This window comes from Cydia amplana, chromosome 25 (assembly GCF_948474715.1).
Source record: "Cydia amplana chromosome 25, ilCydAmpl1.1, whole genome shotgun sequence".
NCBI lineage: Eukaryota > Metazoa > Arthropoda > Insecta > Lepidoptera > Tortricidae > Cydia > Cydia amplana.
The window spans coordinates 5,479,552-5,500,172 of record NC_086093.1 but is presented as its reverse complement, the minus strand read 5'-3'; the positions used below and the strand labels follow the sequence as shown (position 1 = coordinate 5,500,172).

At 37.4% G+C, this 20,621-nt stretch overlaps 1 protein-coding gene across 2 annotated transcripts; it reads right to left on the bottom strand.

Moving 5' to 3' along the window:
• Nucleotides 1-2,101: 2,101 nt before the first annotated feature.
• On the bottom strand, nucleotides 2,102-15,321 carry LOC134659775 (zinc finger protein ZFP2-like). Of its 2 annotated transcripts, none has more exons than XM_063515477.1 (5): nucleotides 15,068-15,317; nucleotides 13,161-13,296; nucleotides 10,575-10,640; nucleotides 10,057-10,134; nucleotides 2,102-3,399 (listed from the first exon to the last, which is right to left on the bottom strand). In XM_063515477.1, exons 1-5 carry the CDS (start codon nucleotides 15,233-15,235, stop codon nucleotides 2,111-2,113), a joined length of 1,737 nt encoding a protein of 578 aa, XP_063371547.1. In that variant the 5' UTR covers nucleotides 15,236-15,317; the 3' UTR covers nucleotides 2,102-2,110. The 2 variants fall into 2 exon arrangements, with proteins under 2 accessions (XP_063371547.1, XP_063371546.1); XM_063515476.1 differs by lacking the exon at nucleotides 2,102-3,399 and adding an exon at nucleotides 5,020-6,374 and having other exon boundaries at nucleotides 15,068-15,321.
• Between the last annotated feature and the right edge of the window lie 5,300 nt (nucleotides 15,322-20,621).

The window sequence follows — 20,621 nt, the reverse complement described above, 5'->3', positions numbered from 1 at the left end:
GCCAGATCAGAAAGGATAACAGACTAGCCTCCGAGATCCCATCTAGAATTGCTAAGGCTGCGTCCACTTTCGGTCGGTTAACGCATCGTGTCTGGGGATCGCATGATCTAAAGCTGCGGACGAAGTTGTCGGTGTACAGAGCCATGGTTCTTCCGATTCTTTTGTATGCTTCGGAAACATGGTGTTTGTACAAAGGCGACATTCGCTTGCTAGACACGTTCCACTTGCGTTGTCTACGTTCCATTCTGCGTATAAAATGGCAAGATCGCGTTCCCAACACTGAAGTACTTCGTCGCTGCAAGATGCCTGGCATGGAGGCGCTCTTGATGAAGGGTCAGCTAAGATGGTGTGGGCATGTTTGGCGTATGAGTGATTGCAGACTACCGAAAGCCGTTTTCTACTCCCAGCTATCAGCTGGTAAACGGAAGCAAGGTGGGCAGCACCTACGTTACAAGGATGTGCTTAAGCGCCACCTAACTGCCTGCGGTATACCACCTGACAAATGGGAGAAGCTTGCTTCTCAGCGGCCAGAATGGCGTTCTCGCGTTAAGTTGAGCGTAAAGAACTTTGAAGACGCTCGTCTCACTGATCTTGATGCGAAACGTCAGATACGTAAATCCCGGCCAAAACCCTCCTATAATTATACGTACAATAATTCTGGTCAACTTTACTGCCCCACCTGCGATAGAGTTTTTAAAAATAAGTTCGGCTTTGCCAGCCATATCAGAGCTCACGCTCGTAATTAGCTAGGGTCGCCGTTGCCGATTACGGCATGGATAACTATAATTTGTGTCGTCATTACAGATTGGATTTTGTATGCAAGTGTGTGAGAAGTGCGACTGTGTGCACGTTCCCCCCCGCGAAAAATGGCAGAATGATTTGAATGTCAAGATATCGCTTGGGCCTATCCCTTCCGACCTGTCGGAAGCCCGTGTTGATCGAAGGTTGAAAGGGCCGAAAATGTTTGGCATTAAAACCTTTGCATTTCTATTGCTGACAGGCGCTTTAATTTATTCGTTCTTTTATGATTTCGAATATGACATGTAAAAATAGTGTCACTTAGGTCAGTTCTTATTTAGATTAAACTGAATTCTTTTATACTAAATGAAACAGTGCAAATAATGTGTTTTATTACATTGATATTACACATAATACATACCTATTAGATTACTGTTCAATTTTATTACTTAAAATATATACAGAACAATCCATTTCATAAATAAATAATACGATTAAATTGTGATTTTACACAGATTTTAATACTCTACTATCCTGATTGCATAAGTTAGATATTATCAGAGAGAATTGCATACGACATTGTTGTAGACGTTGGTACGCCGCCCCAGAGTCATATGACAATGTAATTTAGTATTCTGCTTAATTGTAAGATCAATGCTGGTAAGTGCGGCTGATCTTCACAATGGTGTTTATTACATTCGATTTCATACATTAGCTACTAGCTTTTAATGGCAAAACTATAATACGCGTATTGATCTAATTTTAATCCTGTGATTGTCATACGCGCAAAGGTAAAGTCTTGTTCTTAATTTTAAGCATTATGGATGTGACGCAAAAAAAGTGACTTCAACTACAAGTCCAAATTTTATTAACGTTGCAACTGGAAACAAGTTGATTTTAGGTCTGTTACAGTAGAATATGTAATAGTTTACAGCTAATATTCCAACTGCCGATAGAGATAAACCATTAATTTAAAGAGCTCATCTGTCTCCAGGACATCTACACCCACATGTATAGTGTAAACTTATAAACGCAATGCACACAAACACGCCAAAAGTAAAGAATTTGTGTACGTTGTGTGTATATGACTAATATACATGATTACAAGGAGCGCGTATTTTTAAACTGGTTTGCCTCTACTAACCCTTAACTAATATAAATTTTACTAATGTAGAGATTTAATTTAGAAATTTTATTAATGTAGACTTGAAATAAACAGAACTATAGCTGGTCAACCAAATCTTGTCAGTAAAAAAAGGCGCGAAATTCAAATTTTCTATAGGACGATATCCCTTCGCGCCTACATTTTTCTAATGTGCCGCCTTTTTCTACTGTCAAGATCTGGTTGACCAAGTATATATCACATTTGTTGCTATTTTATTACTACGTATCTCGAGGGTGACTCGCCGTGGACGCGTCTAAGATGCCTTCTGACTGTGCTAGGAAGGCGAAATTGCTTATTGCAAACATTACAGGCGTACGGTTTCTCGCCAGTGTGAACACGATAATGCATTTTCAACGCAGCCAAAACTATAAACTCCTTTTTGCATACATCACAAGAATGCGCTTTCAGTCCTGTATGTCGTTGGCTGTGAACTTTTAAAGCAGATTTATGCCTAAATTCCTTATTACATACTTCGCAGGAATATGGTTTAATTCCTTTGTGTATCATTATGTGATCTTGTAAAGCTGAGCTCTGTCTGAATCGCCTATGACAAATCTCACAGGGATAAGGTTTCTCTCCCGTGTGTATGAGCATGTGGCCTCTCAGAGTGTTTTTGTCCGCAAATGGTTTTTCACATAAATTACAGTATTCTAGTTTCACTCCCATATGACTGTTCATATGGGATTCAAATAATTTCTTAAGTCTATATTGCTTTCCACATATTTCGCAACAGAATAATTTGTCTGCAGAATTTACTGTTTTGTTAGTGTTAGGTTGTTGCTTTGTTAGTTCTTTTGCTTGAGTTTCATTTGATTGTTGCTGTTTTAAATGTCGTTTTTTTGTGTGCAGTTGTTTGGTTTCTTTAATTCCGTGCAAGCTTACAATGTGTTCATTTAATCCACTTTCATTTGCAAATCTCTTTTTGCATATGTTGCAGCATATTGGAAGTAAGTGACCGGAACTCGACAAATGCGTTTTTAATGTAAGTTTTTTTGAAAAGTCTTTATTGCACACTTCACATGAAAACGGTTTTTCACCTGTATGTACACGCATGTGAGACTTTAAGTTGTGTCTGTAAGCGAATTCTTTTTGGCATATCTTGCAGGAAAAATTGTCCGTGTGACTTTTTAAATGATTCTTTAAGACTGATTTAAGTGAATATTGTTTGTTGCATACTTCGCAGGCGAACGGTTTCACCCCAGTGTGACGGGGCATATGTTTGACGAGTAGGCTTTTATATTGGAATTTTTTCTTGCATATATCACAGGAGACAGGTATGGGAGGTCCCCTAGAGCGGGGCACTGGGCCAGTGGGTGCAGCGTCTAAGGGTGGGGCGGGGGGTAGGTGGACCAGCTTTTCTATCTGTTTCCTGGCGATGGCGGACGCAGCTGACTCCGTGAGGCCCGCCGATTCGGACAGCTTCTCGAGTTGTTCCGATGCGTGGTCGGAAGCATCGTCTGACTCAACCGGGGCCGGTGTTGGGATGGCCAATGGCACTAGAAAAAAAGTAACACTTCACTTAAGCAAATTATTTATGTGTTCGCTTTAAATAAAACGCAATACAAAGGTCTGACTGATCTCACAGTATTGTTCCCGAAATTTCATAGTTTGATGTGTAGGTACGAGTATTGTAATAAATAGTTATTTGTTATGTTAGTGGGAAATACTGATAATTGAGTAAGGCTGCCAAAAATTAATTGTTTAAATATGCATTAAGATTTTTTTGTCAAAAATTTCACTTACGATAAGTACAAGATTTTAGGTATCGCTGACTGTTTTTTTTAAACAGCCGTAATTAGCATACTGTTGTTGTTTTCTTTCAACAGGCAACTAATACTCATCGAAACAATTATAACAAGCCCAAACACAATGAGGATGCGATGTTTTATCTCGATGAGTATCATTTGCAATAAGTGAGAAGTTTGTGACAAGACTAGAGCTAAACGTGTTATACACCCTAAATTTGTTTGTAAACTTGTTCGTAGTAGTTTTGATTGCTTTGAATTAACCTGTTAACACTTCGCGTGGCATAGTCTCGCAGTGGGAAAGTCTATTTGAAATTTAATTAATCGACAGAAAGAGACAGAAAGTTATAAGTACAAAAACTCTGAAGTGATGTATGCCACCTTCAGGGTTAAAAGTGATAAGTTGATAACTATGTAAAAAAAAATTAGTGCATTGAGTTGAGGTAGTCTACTCGTAAGTGTAACGTAAGAAGAGTTATGACGGTTATTAATTGACTCATATCATATTCATACATACATATGAAGCTTTAACGTACTATTTAACTGAGCATTAGCTTCATAATCAATGGGTCAATTCATAACTGTCGAAAATCAACTCTTACGTTACCCCAACTAGAAATAAAAGTAAATCATGTGAATGTTAATAAAAAAGAACTGATTGATTGTATACTTTTATTTGTAACGAATTCATACAGGGCAGAAGCGACATTTGCTGTGTAACAATTTTAGCAATAGTTTAAAAAGCTTTACAGACTTAGTGTTAGAGTCTGTGCGGAAAGAGAAATGTAAGGGAGCTCATACATTATACGACTCTTCTCTTTCCGCACAGCTTTCAGCAAAACGTTACTACTTACTAATATTTCGGTCCGAGGCAAATAGCATAAAAAGAGTAAAAGAAGCTTTGTTTGTCATTCAATTATATGCAACAGATATAAAAGTATTAGAAGACCTGACGGAGATTTGAACACCTGGCACTTTTGTTTCAACTAAAATCAACATCAGGCAAAACCGATATCAACATCGATCTATGTCATCATTCTATCTACAAATTTACAGTGAACTCAAATGATTAATTCGGTATTCCAGTGTTTTCAAAACCAGAGATATTTTTGACTGTATTTAATATTTATAAAACTTTTAGTCAGCATAATAAAATAACAATGGCATATTCACTTAAATAAGCATATAGTTCAGATCAGTTCAGACTGGCAAAGGTGTTGTGTTAAAAACAAATACTCACTTGACATGTGAAACTAATAAAAATCTCTTAAGATATTTGGTAAAAACCTATTCCCATTTGTGCCCGGCGGGGACAAATGGGAATAGGTTTCTCATATAATTCATTCCTATTTGTCTCCGCCTCATGGCATACACCGGTGAATCTTATTATAATTGGAATGAATATCACTTCTTTATGACAATATAATTGGAGACCGCCTCGTTGTGGACGCGTTTGAGATGTCTCCGGACGTGGCTGGCTAACCGGAATTGCTTCTGACAAACTTTACACACGTAAGGCTGCTCTCCAGTGTGAATACGTTGATGCTCTTTTAATGCAGCTAGTACTATAAACTCCTTTTTACATATATCGCAACCGTGTGCTTTCTGTCCCGTGTGCCGTTTGCTATGAACTTTCAAAGCAGATTTATGTCTGAAATCTTTATTACACACTTCGCAGGAATAAGGTTTGACGCCTTTGTGTATTAACATGTGGTATTGTAAAGCTGAGCTCTGCCGGAATCGTTTCTGACATATAGCGCAGGGATAAGGTTTTTCCCCGGTATGTAATAGCATGTGACTTTTCAAAGTACTTTTTTCTGCAAAGCGTTTGTCACATAAAGTACAGTACTCGAGCTTCACTCCCGTGTGTCTGTTCATGTGGGCATCGAATAGTTTCTTAAGTCTATATTGCTTTCCACATATTTCACAGCAGAATAATTGGCCTGTGAGATTTGTTTTATTTCTTGTTTGTTCTTCTTGTTCCTTTGTATGCGGATTATTTGTTTGAAGATCGTCTAGAAACTCAGTATGTTGTTTTATAATGTGTCGTTTTTTTGGCTGAAGTGGGTTTGTTTCTTTAATTCCATGCAAACTAGTAATGTGCTCATTTAATTCACTTTCATGAGCGAACCGTTTTTTGCAAATTTTGCAAGAAATTGGAAGTAAATGACCAGAACTGGTTAAATGACTTTTTAAAGAAAGCTTTTTAGAAAACTCTCTATTGCAAACTTCGCACGGAAACGGTTTGACACCTGTGTGCACACGCATATGGGATTTTAAGTTATATCCATAACTGAATTCCTTTTGGCATACGTCGCAGGAGAACTTGTTGTCTGTGTGAGTTTTTAGGTGGTTCTTTAGGACGGACTTCAGTGAGTACTTTTTGTTGCATACTTCACATGCGTAAGGCTTTACTCCAGTATGCCTAGGCATGTGTTTGACTAGGAGATGTTTAAACTGGAATTGTCTTTTGCATATATCGCAGGAGACAGGTTTGGGGGGTCCCCTGTTGCGAGGTGCAGGCTGTCCTGGTTGAGCGTCCAAGGGTGGTGCGGGGGGAAGGTGGGCCAGCTTCGCAATTTGTTTCCTTGCAATGGCGGACGCAGAAGATTCCGTGAGAGTGCCTGCTGACTCTGAGCCGGCCAGCGTCTGAACTTGTTGTACTAAGGCGTGGTTGGAATCGTTCCTCGTCCGCGCTGGAGCTGGTGGTGGGACGGCTAATGGCACTAGAAAGAAAAATTGCTTATAGGATGTAATTACTACACTTAATGTTTAGAAGTTTTCAACACACGGTTCATATGGTGACACGGGTGTGTTGTGTTCATATGCATACCCCGAGGTTTTGTGTATGGGAATGATATCGTATATTTATAACTTTGGTTATTTTAAAATAGTTACCGAACTATGAATTAAAAATAGGTAGTAAGCTCCAAATGTGCTTAGAAATAACACTGATTTAAACTTTCACGATTTTTACACATTATTAAATTGTAAGCGTAAACGAATATCGACAGTCGATAAATCGAATATCGTTAGTGTTGTGTGTCGACAGAGTGACATCCCTAGTGCACAAAACGTTCAAGCGGATAAACAAGACGAAGTGCGGGTAGTTCGAAAAACTCGCGCGGTTAGAAGATGCTGATGTCAACTTAAGCCAGTCTTCTCCGAGACCACGGGGACAACGCCGTCCTCGAAACGTCGGAGGTAAATCTTAAAACTTAGATACGTGATTAAGTCCCGTTGTACAATTTAATAATGTGCTTAGAAATGTTAAAACACTTAATATTTTTAGTAACAACATATATGTATATTTTTAATAATTGCTGATTAGGTTACTGTTGTTATTAACATAGATGATAAGCTATAACTAACAAATTTATGGACCATATGTTGTCTTAAATAAAGATATTTAATTTAATTAACCAAAAACCTTTTTCTATTTTTTCTGACATTTTAAGTACTCGTCTGTTATTAGTTTTCCTTGCATGTCTCCTACAATATTTTAGGGGTACTTCTCACCCATTAGAATCCTTGTCGAAACTTTGGATAATTTCAACTTAGTAAATAATAAATAATTAATACTCAGCGTTTATTACACACCATTAGAATAAGAATAAGAATAATATTTATTAAAAGAAAAAAGCTACATGATTAAAAAAGATACATTAATCTAACACCAAATGTGTTTCACAATTTAACTTTTACAGTTAACATAATACTGTCTTTTTGTTGAACATTATAATAACATATCCATGTCCGTTTCCTGGGCTGTTCAAAAAATCGTTGCTCGCAGCTATGCGCCGTTGGCGGTGACTCCAAAATCCTCGTCGGTAGATTTATTTTACAGCTAACCCTTTGTCTGGCAATGACGTCCATATCAACCTTCGTCCATTCCGATAAGGTTCACGAAGACGCGCCGCACCCGATAGGCATGGTGTACAAAGGGTTGATTAACCGTTACGTCGCTCCTAACGTACACGAAACTGAATAAGTACATTGAGACAACGCAGCAATAGTCTTCGACTTACCGTCGATTCAAACTCACTAACTACCGTTCTCCAAACCAAATGTCGAAGTGGGGTGGTGTGATCATTAGACATTTCTGTTCTAGTTTATAGTGTTGCTGTAGGTATACCCGATGCCCTTCCAATTCTGCCAACCATGTTGACAACGCCTGCTTTGGGCAGTCGATCTGGTTAAATCCATCGTCGGACAAGAGGCCTTGTGACCCAGGAAGGACAACACGTAGATCATGTTAACGCACCGTGTCCATGTTGGCTAGGGACATTTGTAATTTTTAAAGACTCGCCTTATACTATATTTCTATCTATCTATACATTAATTTCTACGTTTTTTCCTCCATTTAATCCGCTATGTTGCTTGCCTTAACAATCTGTCATCCGCTTTCCTCTCTTTTTCACAAATTTTGGTACTATGTCAATTGTGTCTTGTCATGTGTTTGTCTGTGATGTCCATAATATTTGTTTGTTTTAAGTTCCCGGCCTATCCTTCCACAAAAATCATAACTTAACCGAACATTCTCGTCGCACAAGTCAAAATTCTCTACCTCGAGATTGGCAGTATCCACCTTGCAAAATTTAGCGAGGAGTATAAGCCATGATTGTAAAAAAAAATACTCGCCAATCGGGTTACACTTGTCGAGCCACTAAAGAAATTAAAAAATAGTAACTTGGTAATCACTGACTTAATATAAAAGAAATAGACACACAAAGCAGAACAAAAACGTCAAGAAATGTGGATCCCAATGACGTTTCGCACCATTTGCATTGATGATAAAAACGCTTACATAAATATTGAGTCAAGATAAATGTTTCGTACAGAAAAGAGCTTAATGTCGTAAGCATTAAGTGTCAAATTTGCAAACATAAGCACCAACACTGTTAAAAAATTTAGTCCGATGGCACTAAACGTAACGTATTTACGTCAAACAACGTCAAACGAGAATAATGAACGAATGGAGTCACTTTGGTACACTTTAATATGTATTACTGTACAGGAAAACCAATTGAAGTAAGAAAACAAATTTAATTTAATCGGGAGCTCAAATAAAATTAATTCGTGGTTCAAATTCAAACAAATTAAATTTTTAATTCGTAAGTATACGTCTTTAAATACTAATTTCCTTGAAATAAATTCTACTTATTAAATAACTGTGTATTTAAGATCTACATTTACTCATAACACGGGTGCACGGGGACATTTAGATACTGATTGGATTTTTTTTATAAAGTCTACCTATACTTTATAAAAAAAATCCTGTGGTTGTCACTGTGTTCAGACAGGTTTAGCATTTACAGTTAGTCGATATAAGCCCTCATTGGTGGTGTATATGTCGGAAACAGGGAAATGGGCCGAACACACAAGTGCCGTTTTGCCTTGTTTAAAACTGCATCACCCCTATCTCTTGCTATAATTAAATAGCAGTCCACTTTGCACGTCGCATAGGTTTTCTTGGAAATCTTGAATTTAAACATAATATTATTTCTTATGAATTCCATATAAAAATATAAAAAAATATTGACCTCACATCGACTCATTAGATTTTTGTTCCTTGACATCCCTTCTTTGGTACTAACAAATTAATTTATTCAAAACCATAAAATTACCACCAGATTACATAAATTATGTAATGCTATCCAAAGAACTAACTGAAAGAAATACATTCCATCCTTTTTCCTTGTTTTATCATTGTTATTTTTACATATTTTAACGGCACATTTCGTAATTGTTGACAACTTCACATTTGAGCGTTTCAAACAAGACTAAACGAAAAAGTAATGCATGATCTGTTTTGACATCACTTTTGTGGGGCCATTTTTGGCGGCTGATTGGGTATCCAGTTCTTTATACTATATCAATGTTGGTAATTCATGAGTACCTACTTTCGGCGTGTAAACCCGAGTAACCCTAAAGCCCCGTCTCCATATCGCGCGGCAAACCATCGAACATTGGCTCGCGCGGCAGCCGCGCGCAATGGATACCGGGCGCATCGAGTTGGCTCACGCGGCAGCCCCGGTATCCATTGCGCGCGGCTGCCCCGCGAGCCAATGTTCAATGGTTTGCCGCGCGATATAAATAATAAATAAATAAATATTATAGGACATTATTACACAAATTGACTAAGCCCCACGGTAAGCTCAAGAAAGCTTGTGTTGTGGGTACTCAGACAACGATATATATAATATACAAATACTTAAATACATAGAAAACAACCATGACTCAGGAACAAATATCTGTGCTCACACAAATAAATGCCCTTACTGGGATTCGAACCCAGGACCGCGGCTTCACAGGCAGGGTCACTACCCACTAGGCCAGACCGGTCGTCAAAATGGTCGGCGATATGGAGACGGGGCTTAATATTCAGCTATAAAAATAGGTACATACGTGCTTGTACCAATTCTTCGTTGTTGATTGTTTCACCCTCCGACATCTTCGCCTCCAACTTGACCGGGTGCACTTCGCCTGAAGAAAACAGCAACTTTACACACAGACATTGAATGGTAAATCGGGAATAAGGTAGAGAGCAAGTCTTAGTAGCCAAATGCCGAAAATAAATAAATAATAAAACAAAATTAAGGAATACCCCGGGGTGTGTGCATTTATTATGTATTTATATATTCAGCTGTAATGCCATATTAAATTCAATCGTAAGACATCCGTTATTTATTTATTAGGTGCTAGCTTCTGCACGCGACTTCGTCTGCGTGAGATAATGATGATGATGACATATAAAAACCATCCTTAGCTATCCTCGGATCTCAAACGTTCTCCATACCAAATTTCTTGTAAATCATTTCAGTATAGTTTGAGCGTGAAAACTGTTATGTTACCATACAGACAAACAGAGTACCTAACGCATTTACAATGTGAATATAGTAGGAATCTTATGTAGAAATACTCACGTAGTGTAAAATCATCATTTGTGGCACTTCCCTCCACAGCCTCAGACTTGATCGCGGGTTTCTCATCTGAAACATGAAATTTAGTTGCATTATTCTACCATAGGTATAAGCTAGCCATACCACTTGCTTACCAGTTGCACTGGTAAAAAAAAGGAAAATATTAGAATTTAAATATGTATTTAGGTGATGGATTAATGAAAGAGGCTATTTAATCCTTGCCGCCTCGATAACATTCCATCTTCACGAAGATGGTTGGCACTGTTGGCAGTCCTCATGTCCTCAACCGTGCGTTTCTCCGGAAACTTTATCAACTGTCGCCTGCAGAATTTCTGGGCCGATACAACCTTCATGGCGGCTGTACACACTCGTCGAAAGCCACTCGCTGAGTCTTGGCATCGCTTCGATCCAATCGGACAAGCACAAGACGAGACGAGAAGGGAGCAGCATGAACACATTCATTCTCGGCCTGTCTCGGGGTCTCTCGACGAGTGTGTACAGCCCGCATCAAACCTTTAAGAGAAGAGTATACTCTTATCTCCCATCAACACCGGCAACGCATTTACAACCCCTCTGGTGTTGCCTGCAACCGTAATCGCTTGTCATCAGGTTATAACTTAACTATGGCTTTATTTGTGCTTAAAGTGTCATTCTATGGAACTTGCTAACTATGTAAACAAAAGTCTAGTAAATTCATATTTTTGGACAATTTCAATATGGCGGTTTGTTTACATAGTTAGCAAGTTCTATAGAATGACACTTTTTTGTTATTACTATTGTAACGATGCACGTTACTATAGGCATCTAAATCAAAAGTATTATTTAAAATAATGTGAAATTAAGAAATTAACATAACATTTCTGTGCGCGAGTGTACTTTCGGCCGAACGACCGATGTCAGCAGTTTTGCCCTACTTATACCACCGGCCATTACTCCGCGCCCCACTCTTCGTTCGATCGTCTCTAAGGACAGACGCTGCCGGCCGCGTTCACGAGCCGTGAGCCGTGTCCTCTCACGCGCCGGCGCAAATTAAAATAATATTTTCTTAAATCGGCAATGCTAGCCAAGTGTAGTTAAATCTTTTAATTTGCTATAAGCAAATGATTTTAAGTACTAGTTAGTTACTACCCGTCCTGCACCCCGTTTGGGTAAGTGTTGAACGTTACTTAGTTTTAAGAATCTAGTGTGCTAAATTCTATTGTGCTAAAACGCTTATTTTCAGTACGTAATGTTAATTGTGCCTTGCCTGTGTCATGTATTTTAAAATAATTCTTTTCTAGTAAGAGCTGTTAGCCGCCGCGTCGCGGCGTAACGGTAAAAGTACCGTTATAACATGGCGTCTCATACATTTTGCCCAGCGTGTTATTTAACTTCAGATTATTAATAGCCTTAGCTCACAAGCTTAGCTTATAGCATTTTTATCATTTTAGTTGATCCCCATTATTGTAATTTAATTTTCTAATCTTGCACTCTGCTTTTGGTACCTACTTGCCATATCACATAACCGCTGTAACTCCGTTCTGGTTATGAACACCCACCATCTACTTTTTGCTACTCCCTTGCTTGCTTAGCGTCATCGTTGGGGTTCATACCGAGCGGCCAATTAATACGTGGACATAAAGCTGGACGATGTACATTCCAGGGTGCAATTAGACGGCTTAAAAACTACGGCGGCAGGGGGGACCTGCTGATCCGACCGCAGAGTAGGAGGCCCTCCAGAGGCTTCCCGGCTTCGCGCACCAGCTGACCTCGGCGCTTCCCGAGACGTCCCGGCGTCCGAACACAGGGCTCGCACGACCACCTTGCCACGTCAGGGGAGTACCCACCTACGTCAGTGAAATCAGACAGGCTAATTTAAAATTTAACGGACCACTACCACGACCACCGCTCGGGTTATTATTTTAAATAAATTTATTTGTTATAAAGCGTTTGGGACTTTAATTTAAACCTCCCAACCCTAACCGCTTCACTATATAGCCTTTATTGCTGATACTAAACATAAATACAACAAATTTTTACATACTTAAAATCTTATTAACTAGCACATCGGTTTTTCCGGTTTAGTGGTCAGCGTGTCAAGTGACACATAGGCCTCTTCCAGCTTCCTCCATTCTGTTTTGTCCGCTGCTTTCTTGGGCCATTCTACTCCTCCGATTTTTTTATATCATCTCCCCACCTTTTGAATTGGCCGCCTTTTTTCCTTTTGCCATCCCGTGGGAACCACTCCGTTATAATTTTGGTCCATTTTATCCTGCTATCTGTTGTCATGTGTCCCGTCCATCGCCATTTTAGCTGTCTTATTTTCATTACTAATATCTGGGTGACCGAGCTTCGCTCGGAAAACATATAATAACTCGGAAATGCGCGTTTTCCCAGAGATAAGACCTAGCTAGATCGATTTTTCGCCCCCGAAAACCCCTATATACCAAATTTCATCGAAATCGTTAGAGCCGTTTCCGAGATCCCCGAAATATATATATATATAAATAAATAAATAAATAAACAAGAATTGCTCGTTTAAAGGTATTAGATATCCTCCACCTTTGTCGTAGAATGGCACTTTATGTATGTGTGAATATCATAGCTTACCCAAAAAATGAATGAACTGCAACCGCTGCAGCTCGGCCTGGCTGCGCTGCACTTGCAGCTTGAACTCGCTCGCGTCCCGCAGCCGCCCCACGCACACCTCGCAGATACCACACTCGTCGTCACTGCTCATGGCAACCTAGAAGGCAATGTAGCTTTTAATAAAAATGTATATTTAAAAAACCGGCCAAGTGCGAGTCGGACTCGCGTTCCAAGGGTTCCGTACATTAAGTCCGACTCACGCTTGACTGCACATTTCTAATAGGTTTTCCTGTCATCAATAGGTAAAGAACTATTTTGTGTATTTTTTTCACAATTTTAGACCCAGTAGTTTCGGAGATAAGGAGGGGAAATGGTAATTTTTGCCTATTCTCTTGAATAATTTATCCTAAAAATTATAAAAAAAAATTGAGATTCTTACAATGAGCTCATTCATTTGATATGTAACATATAGTTTGAAATACTTTATTTTTTAATTTTCTCATTTACCCCCCAAAAATGGCCTCCATATTTAAAATTAATTTATTGACGTTACACGTCCATCTTTGGGTCACAAACTTACATATGTGTGCCAAATTTCAACTTAATTGGTCCAGTAGTTTCGGAGAAAATAGGCTGTGACAGACGGACGGACAGACTGACGAGTGATCCTATTAGGGTTCCGTTTTTTCCTTTTGAGGTACGGAACCCTAAAAATTATAAAAACTAGCTGCCTGCGACTTTGTCTGCGTGAAATGATGATGTTGATTGAAGAAAACCACCCTATTTCCTTTCCCGAGCCTCAAACTTTTCATACCAATTTTAATTAAATTCGGTTCAGTAGTTGAAACATGAAGAGGTAACAGACAGAGTTACTTGCACATATATTTAGTAGGGAATTAGGGATATTTAACTAGCTTCTACTCAAGTCTGCATATAATGATGTTTGTGTGGTATACTATTTCTTTCCATGGGCAATCTCCATACATCATTTCATTTAAATCGGTTCAGCTGTTTAAGCGTGAAGAGGAAACGGACAGGGATTACAACAACTACTGCCAGTAGACAAAACACAGTTAGTAAACATAGTTTGATTATGAAGTTATGTTGATATTTTCCTTACCACTCTAGCACCTGCATCTTGATGAGCACAATTTTTTTTTTGCTATGAGATATTTATAATGATAATAAAAATTAAAAAAAAAATTTTATCTTGTATGAAGACAACTAGTGTGTACTCATGTCGGAGGTCAAGACTCATTTTGGGTTGCTGCACCATTAAGTAAGTAAGTAAGGGTCCAAATTTTCTAAATTTGGTAGTGACCCCTAAAACATAATTCAAATACAAATAATTTATTGAGAAAAGTATAGTACAGTGGTTGCTCTTAAAGAAAAGTGGTTTACAAATGCCTGCACTAGGATTCCCTGTATTTCAGGCAGCATAGGACAATATTTATTTTTAAATTCACTTGTATTCACTTCAATTGAAAATTCTGAAAAAATCTATGTTTGTTTTTTAGTATAAAAGAACAAATTAAGTGGGTGAGACTTAGCATATTTTAACTTCGACGAAATAAGCAACACCCTAATTCTTATAGTAGATGTAGAGGCGTCTAAACAAAGGAAGGAATGGAAAAGTTTGCATGTATCTGGTAAGCTTCAGTAGCTTAGTTAGTTGGTAAAGAGTGATTAGATTAATGTTCCAAAAAGTCGCAAGTACGAGTTTTTTTGACAGGGAGGTAACACGTCGAACGTGGTTCCCGGTAGGCCCTCAGACTCTGGCGGTTAAAGGGTTAAAGAATAGACGTAACCGTGGCAACGAGTGGCAAAATTATGACCTAATTTTGTAAGCCATAATTGTGTGCAACTCAGTTTATTTAATTAGAATTATGTTTAAAATGAATAATCAGTCTTAAAGCGGCCGTACTTACACGTATATTAAAGCATTCTTCAATCATATCAAAATATATCTCAGTTTTTCCAACATGAGTATACAAAGTCTTCAAGCCCTTGTCTGGAGGGTGCCGCAGGCAGCAGCGACAGGAATGCATCGCCTCTATGGCATTAATAACCGCATCACTATCGTAATCTTCCATCATTAAAACTAATTTGTTTCAATTTCAAAACATTTACTTAACTAGTATTATTTATTTAAGCTTTTTGTAATGTATGAATATGACAGATGACTCGATGGCCTCAATGGCGTTGGCATACCTACAGTGTTCCCATATGGTTAACCATCATATACCATGGTTAACCATACAAATCTTTAACTTAACTCAGTTTTTAAACACTCCATTAACTCCATCCATATTTTATATATTAGGTATTAGGTAGGTACAGTAGAGATATAAGAGTCCGCATTAAGTCCGCTTTAGTTACGCTCTCATTTTAAAGTCACTTGCTACATTGCTCTGAAACTTTATCGTTACAATAGTATAAGGTGTAACTATGCCTGTAATTAACTTAACAAAGTTAAAAAATACAGCGAATTTATTTATTTCATACAAAACTTCTACCTGTATTTCTACATAGCTTATCTAAAAACCAGGTAATTACAGTTAAATCTATGTATATGGCAACATTGCCAGATTGCCACCATAGACTAATGCACTATTTTTTTTTACGCAACTCTAGTGATGTCCTAAAGATGTCCTTATCGGTTTTAATTGCCAAGTTTTGGCATAGACAACAAGTAAACAAAACCGTGGTTTATATTCTAAAGTGTCATTCAATAGAACTTGCTAACTATGTAAACAAAAGTTACTAGTAAATTGACATTCAGTGTCAATTTTAGTATGGCGGTTTGTTTACATAGTTAGCAAGTTCTATTGAATGACACTTTAGGTCCGTGTCGCGGTCACGCGGTCCGGTGCGACAGTGTGTTATCACTTTAATTAAGGCCCATTACACACTATCGCACCGCACCGCGACCTTGGTGCGTCATACGTACTCATAGAGCCAACCAAAGAGAATATAATAACTACGTTTTAGCCAACCATAGAGCGAGAACAGACGGTCCTGAGATATGCGTATATATTCATAGATGGTAGGTTGGTAGGTACTCTCAAAGAGAATGGTACTCTTTTGATATACGTCAATGCCCTCAGACAGTTTTTTGTTTATAGCTGGTCAAGCAAATCTTGTCAGTAAAAAAAGGCGCGAAATTCAAATTTTCTATGGGACGATATCCCTTTGCGTCTACATTTTTCATATTTGCCGCCTTTTTCTACTAACAACATTTGGTTGCCCAGCTATATATTTGTTTACCTTTTGTCTATGCTGAAACTTGGCATACTTGGCAATTAAATCGATAAAAATAATAAGCGTTGGTACATCCCTAGTATCCCTACCAAAAAAACCTATGACGTATAACCTATAAAAATATGTTGTTTTGTGTTTATTGTTAAAATAATAATTATTATCTTTATTTGAGATCACTCTAGCTTGACGAGAATTTAATGGGGTCGCGGGTTGGGACTGCTTTTTCGTTAGACACATATAAAATAATGAGATTCATGACACAGCCTCACAGCCCTAGCCTAAGATTTGCATCATTTCATCATCATTTCAATTGTTAATTTAATATGAAGTTTCACTTATAATAAATGCCGTTCTTTGTGTGATGGAGACCTTAAATCTGTGTCGATGCTGCATGCTGCGGCCCCCAGACAAACATTTAAAGACTCCGTATATTCGAATTGGTGTTAGTCAGTCAATCTCAGAGGTGTACTTGGATATCCTGGAAAAATGTTTTGAGATACATGTAAGTAGGATTCTATACAGATAGAAACATTAAGATTATAATTTTGTGATATTATCACACACATAACATCGTGTAACGCAGAGAGTCCCATTAATATTGTAAATAATAAATTAGATCTAATTTATTATTGTAAAAATATTGTCAAAGAACAAGAAAAAACAGACAGTTACGCACGACATTTGATAGAAGCACTGACTTAATATAAAAGAAATAGACACACAAAGCAGAACAAAAACATCAAGAAATGTGAATCCCAATGACGTTTCGCACCATTTGCATTGATAAAAACGCTTACGTAAATTTTGAGTCAAGATAAATGTTTCGTACAGAAAAGAGCTTAATGTCATAAGCATTAAGTGTCAAATTTGCAAAGATAAGTACCAACACTGTTAAAAAATTTAGTCCGATGGCACTAAACGTAACGTATTTACGTCAAACAACGTCACACGAGAATAATGAGCGAATGGAGTCACTTTGGTACACTTTAATATGTATTACTGTACAGGAAAACCAATTGAAGTAATAAATAAAACAAATTTAATTTAATCGGGAGCTCAAATAAAATTAATTCGTGGTTCAAATTCAAACAAATTAAATTTTTAATTCGTAATTATACGTTTTTAAATACTAATTTCCTTGAAATAAATTCTACTTATTAAATAACTGTGTATTTAAGATCTACATTTACTCATAGCACGGGTGCACGGGGACATTTAGGTACTGATTGGATTTTTTTTATAAAGTCTAAAAGTATAAAAAAAATCCTGTGGTTGTCACTGTGTTCAGACAGGTTTAGCATTTACAGTTAGTCGATATAAGCCCTTATTGGTGGTGTATATGTCGGAAACAGGGAAATGGGCCGAACACACAAGTGCCGTTTTGCCTTGTTTAAAACTGCATCACCCCTATCTCTTGCTATAATTAAATAGCAGTCCACTTTGCACGCATAGGTTTTCTTGGAAATCTTGAATTTAAACATAATATTATTCCTCATGAATTCCATATAAAATAAAAAAAATATTGACCTCACATCGACTCATTAGACTTTTGTTCCTTGACATCCCTTCTTTGGTACTAACAAATTAATTTATTCAAAACCATAAAATTACCACCAGATTACATAAATTATGTAATGCTATCCAAAAAAGAAAAGATGTGTCCCGCCGAGTTTGTTGCCGGTCCCATATTGGGATACCCTCCTCCAATTGAGGGGGGATTTAAATCTTCTCGGGGCAGAGGTGTAGGGTTGGAGCCGGTCTACCTAGCTTTATTTGACGTTCATAAGCGCATTGTAATTATGCCTACTTGAATAAACTATCTTTTATCTTTATCTTATCTTATCAAAGAACTAACCGAAAGAAATACATTCCATCCTTTTTCCTTGTTTTATCATTGTTATTTTTACATATTTTAACGGTACATTTCGTAATTGTTGACAACTTCACATTTGAGCGTTTCAAACAAGACTAAACGAAAAAGTAATGCATGATCTGTATTGACATTACTTTTGTGGGTCCATTTTTGGCGGCTGATTGGGTATCCAGTACGGATATGATGGTCGTTCTTGTCTACGTGACAGCGTGATAAAACGGTGTCCGTCACTTTCTTTCCCACGGTGTTAAACAGTGACAGTTATTTTATCACGTGGATAAAGATGGATAAAGCTATCCATAATAGGCTGGCTGTTCTTTATGCTACATCAATGGATAGAAGAGTATTTTTAAAACACAATTTAAAAACTAAGTATGAAATTACAGGATAATCAAAATACGGCCAGTACTCTGGCGCCAAACCTCTTTTGACAATTCTAACATTTTGTTCTAATTTTTTTTTTTATGGCTATCGCCATGAAGGCATTTGCCAGCATCACGACAATATGATAAAGAAAAAGTATATTAGAAAATTGAAATACGGGATTAGGAACTACGAAAGGATTGATCAGATTAGGGAGCCGGGTAGGGTCACAATTTTAGATTATTAATTTTGATAAAATTTGAAAGGAGTCGAAATATAGAGGGGTTAGGGATTAAAAGAGAGGGCATATGCGTCGGAAGAGGGATTTTTTGATAGATAAGACCAGAGAAGAGATGTGAGTGATTCAAACGGGGGCAGTTCAAGAACAGATGGTTAAGGGTTCCATCGTCAAGGCCACATTCACATAATGATGTGTCCCGATAATGCATTTTAGATAGGCGAACTAAGGAGAGACAGTGATTAAGTCTCATTCGGATTATTGTTGAGGTCGCCCTTTTGCTCAAGAAGACCTTGTGAAACCATGGTTTTGCCCTATATCCGGCTGCAACAACGTGAACAACGCATAATTTTTAGCCTTTGTCCTACTCGATACGTGCCACCGGGCGTTCCAGGAATTATAAAGAAAATTTTTTGGAAGAAAAAGAAGGTCAAAAGCGCAGTTTCTAATTCTCAGTGATGACTTGAAACTCAGATACATAAATATTTTTGAAATAAATATAGTTTTAATATTAGAAATAAGAAAATTAATAAATTTACATTAAAAATACATTAAAGTTAACTATAAACTAAATTAAAACTAAACTCAACAAGGCTAACTCAGTCAAACAACTCGTCCCGCGCCCTTCCAGACGCAAAGGTGAGGTTTTTGAAATTATATTGAGTATGTGATGTATAATAGATGATAATAGGCTAATAACACATTGTTGAAGAAGTTAAGTTTCAACCAATCAGTCAGTAAAGTTATGTATGTACTAATAATTAAAATTATATACTACGGAAACTATGGAAAGTAAAAGCGTAGAATATAATCTATTACAAATAAAAGGTTTTTGACTGTCGGTTCAGGTGTGTTATGTTATATGTATTATGAAACATTTCCCTTCACTGAAGTGGCACTGTAGGGAAATTTTCGAATAGATAACATTTATACTTACAATTAGTGTAACTGGTTATTAACCATATGTTACATGTATGAACAAGTTTAAAATTGGACCACAGTTACCCGGTATAGCTACCTAAGTTTACAAATATTATTTTCTTATACAAATATTATTTTCTTATACATTATGTGGAATATTGAGTACCTACTATCACTCAAAAATATTAGCCTAGTCAGGTTTAGATAGATAATCACATACTGTTAATTGTACTATATTACACACCTCAATCACAGAAGCATTGCCATTGGGGAGACACTCCTCCCTTCGGGCAAACTTGGCTCTTTTCTACCCTGTTTAGGGTTCCGTAGCCAAATGGCAAAAAACGGAACCCTTATAGATTCGTCATGTCTGCCTGTCTGTCTGTCTGTCTGTCTGTCTGTCCGTCCGTATGTCACAGCCACTTTTTCCGAAACTATAAAATCTATACTGTTGAAACTTGGTAAGTAGATGTATTCTGTGAACCGCATTAAGATTTTCACACAAAAATAGAAAAAAAAAAATTTTTTGGGGGTTCCCCATACTTAGAACTCAAAATTTTTATTTCATCACACCCATACGTGTGGGGTATATTGGATAGGTCTCCAAAAATGATATTGAGGTTTCTAATATCATTTTTTTCTAAACTGAATAGTTTGCGCGAGAGACACTTCCAAAGTGGTAAAATGTGTGTTCCCCCCCTGTAACTTCTAAAATAAGAGAATGACAAAACTAAAAAAAATATATGATGTACATTACCATGCAATCTTCCACCGAAAATTGGTTTGAACGAGATTTAATAAGTAGTTTTTTTTAATACTTCATAAA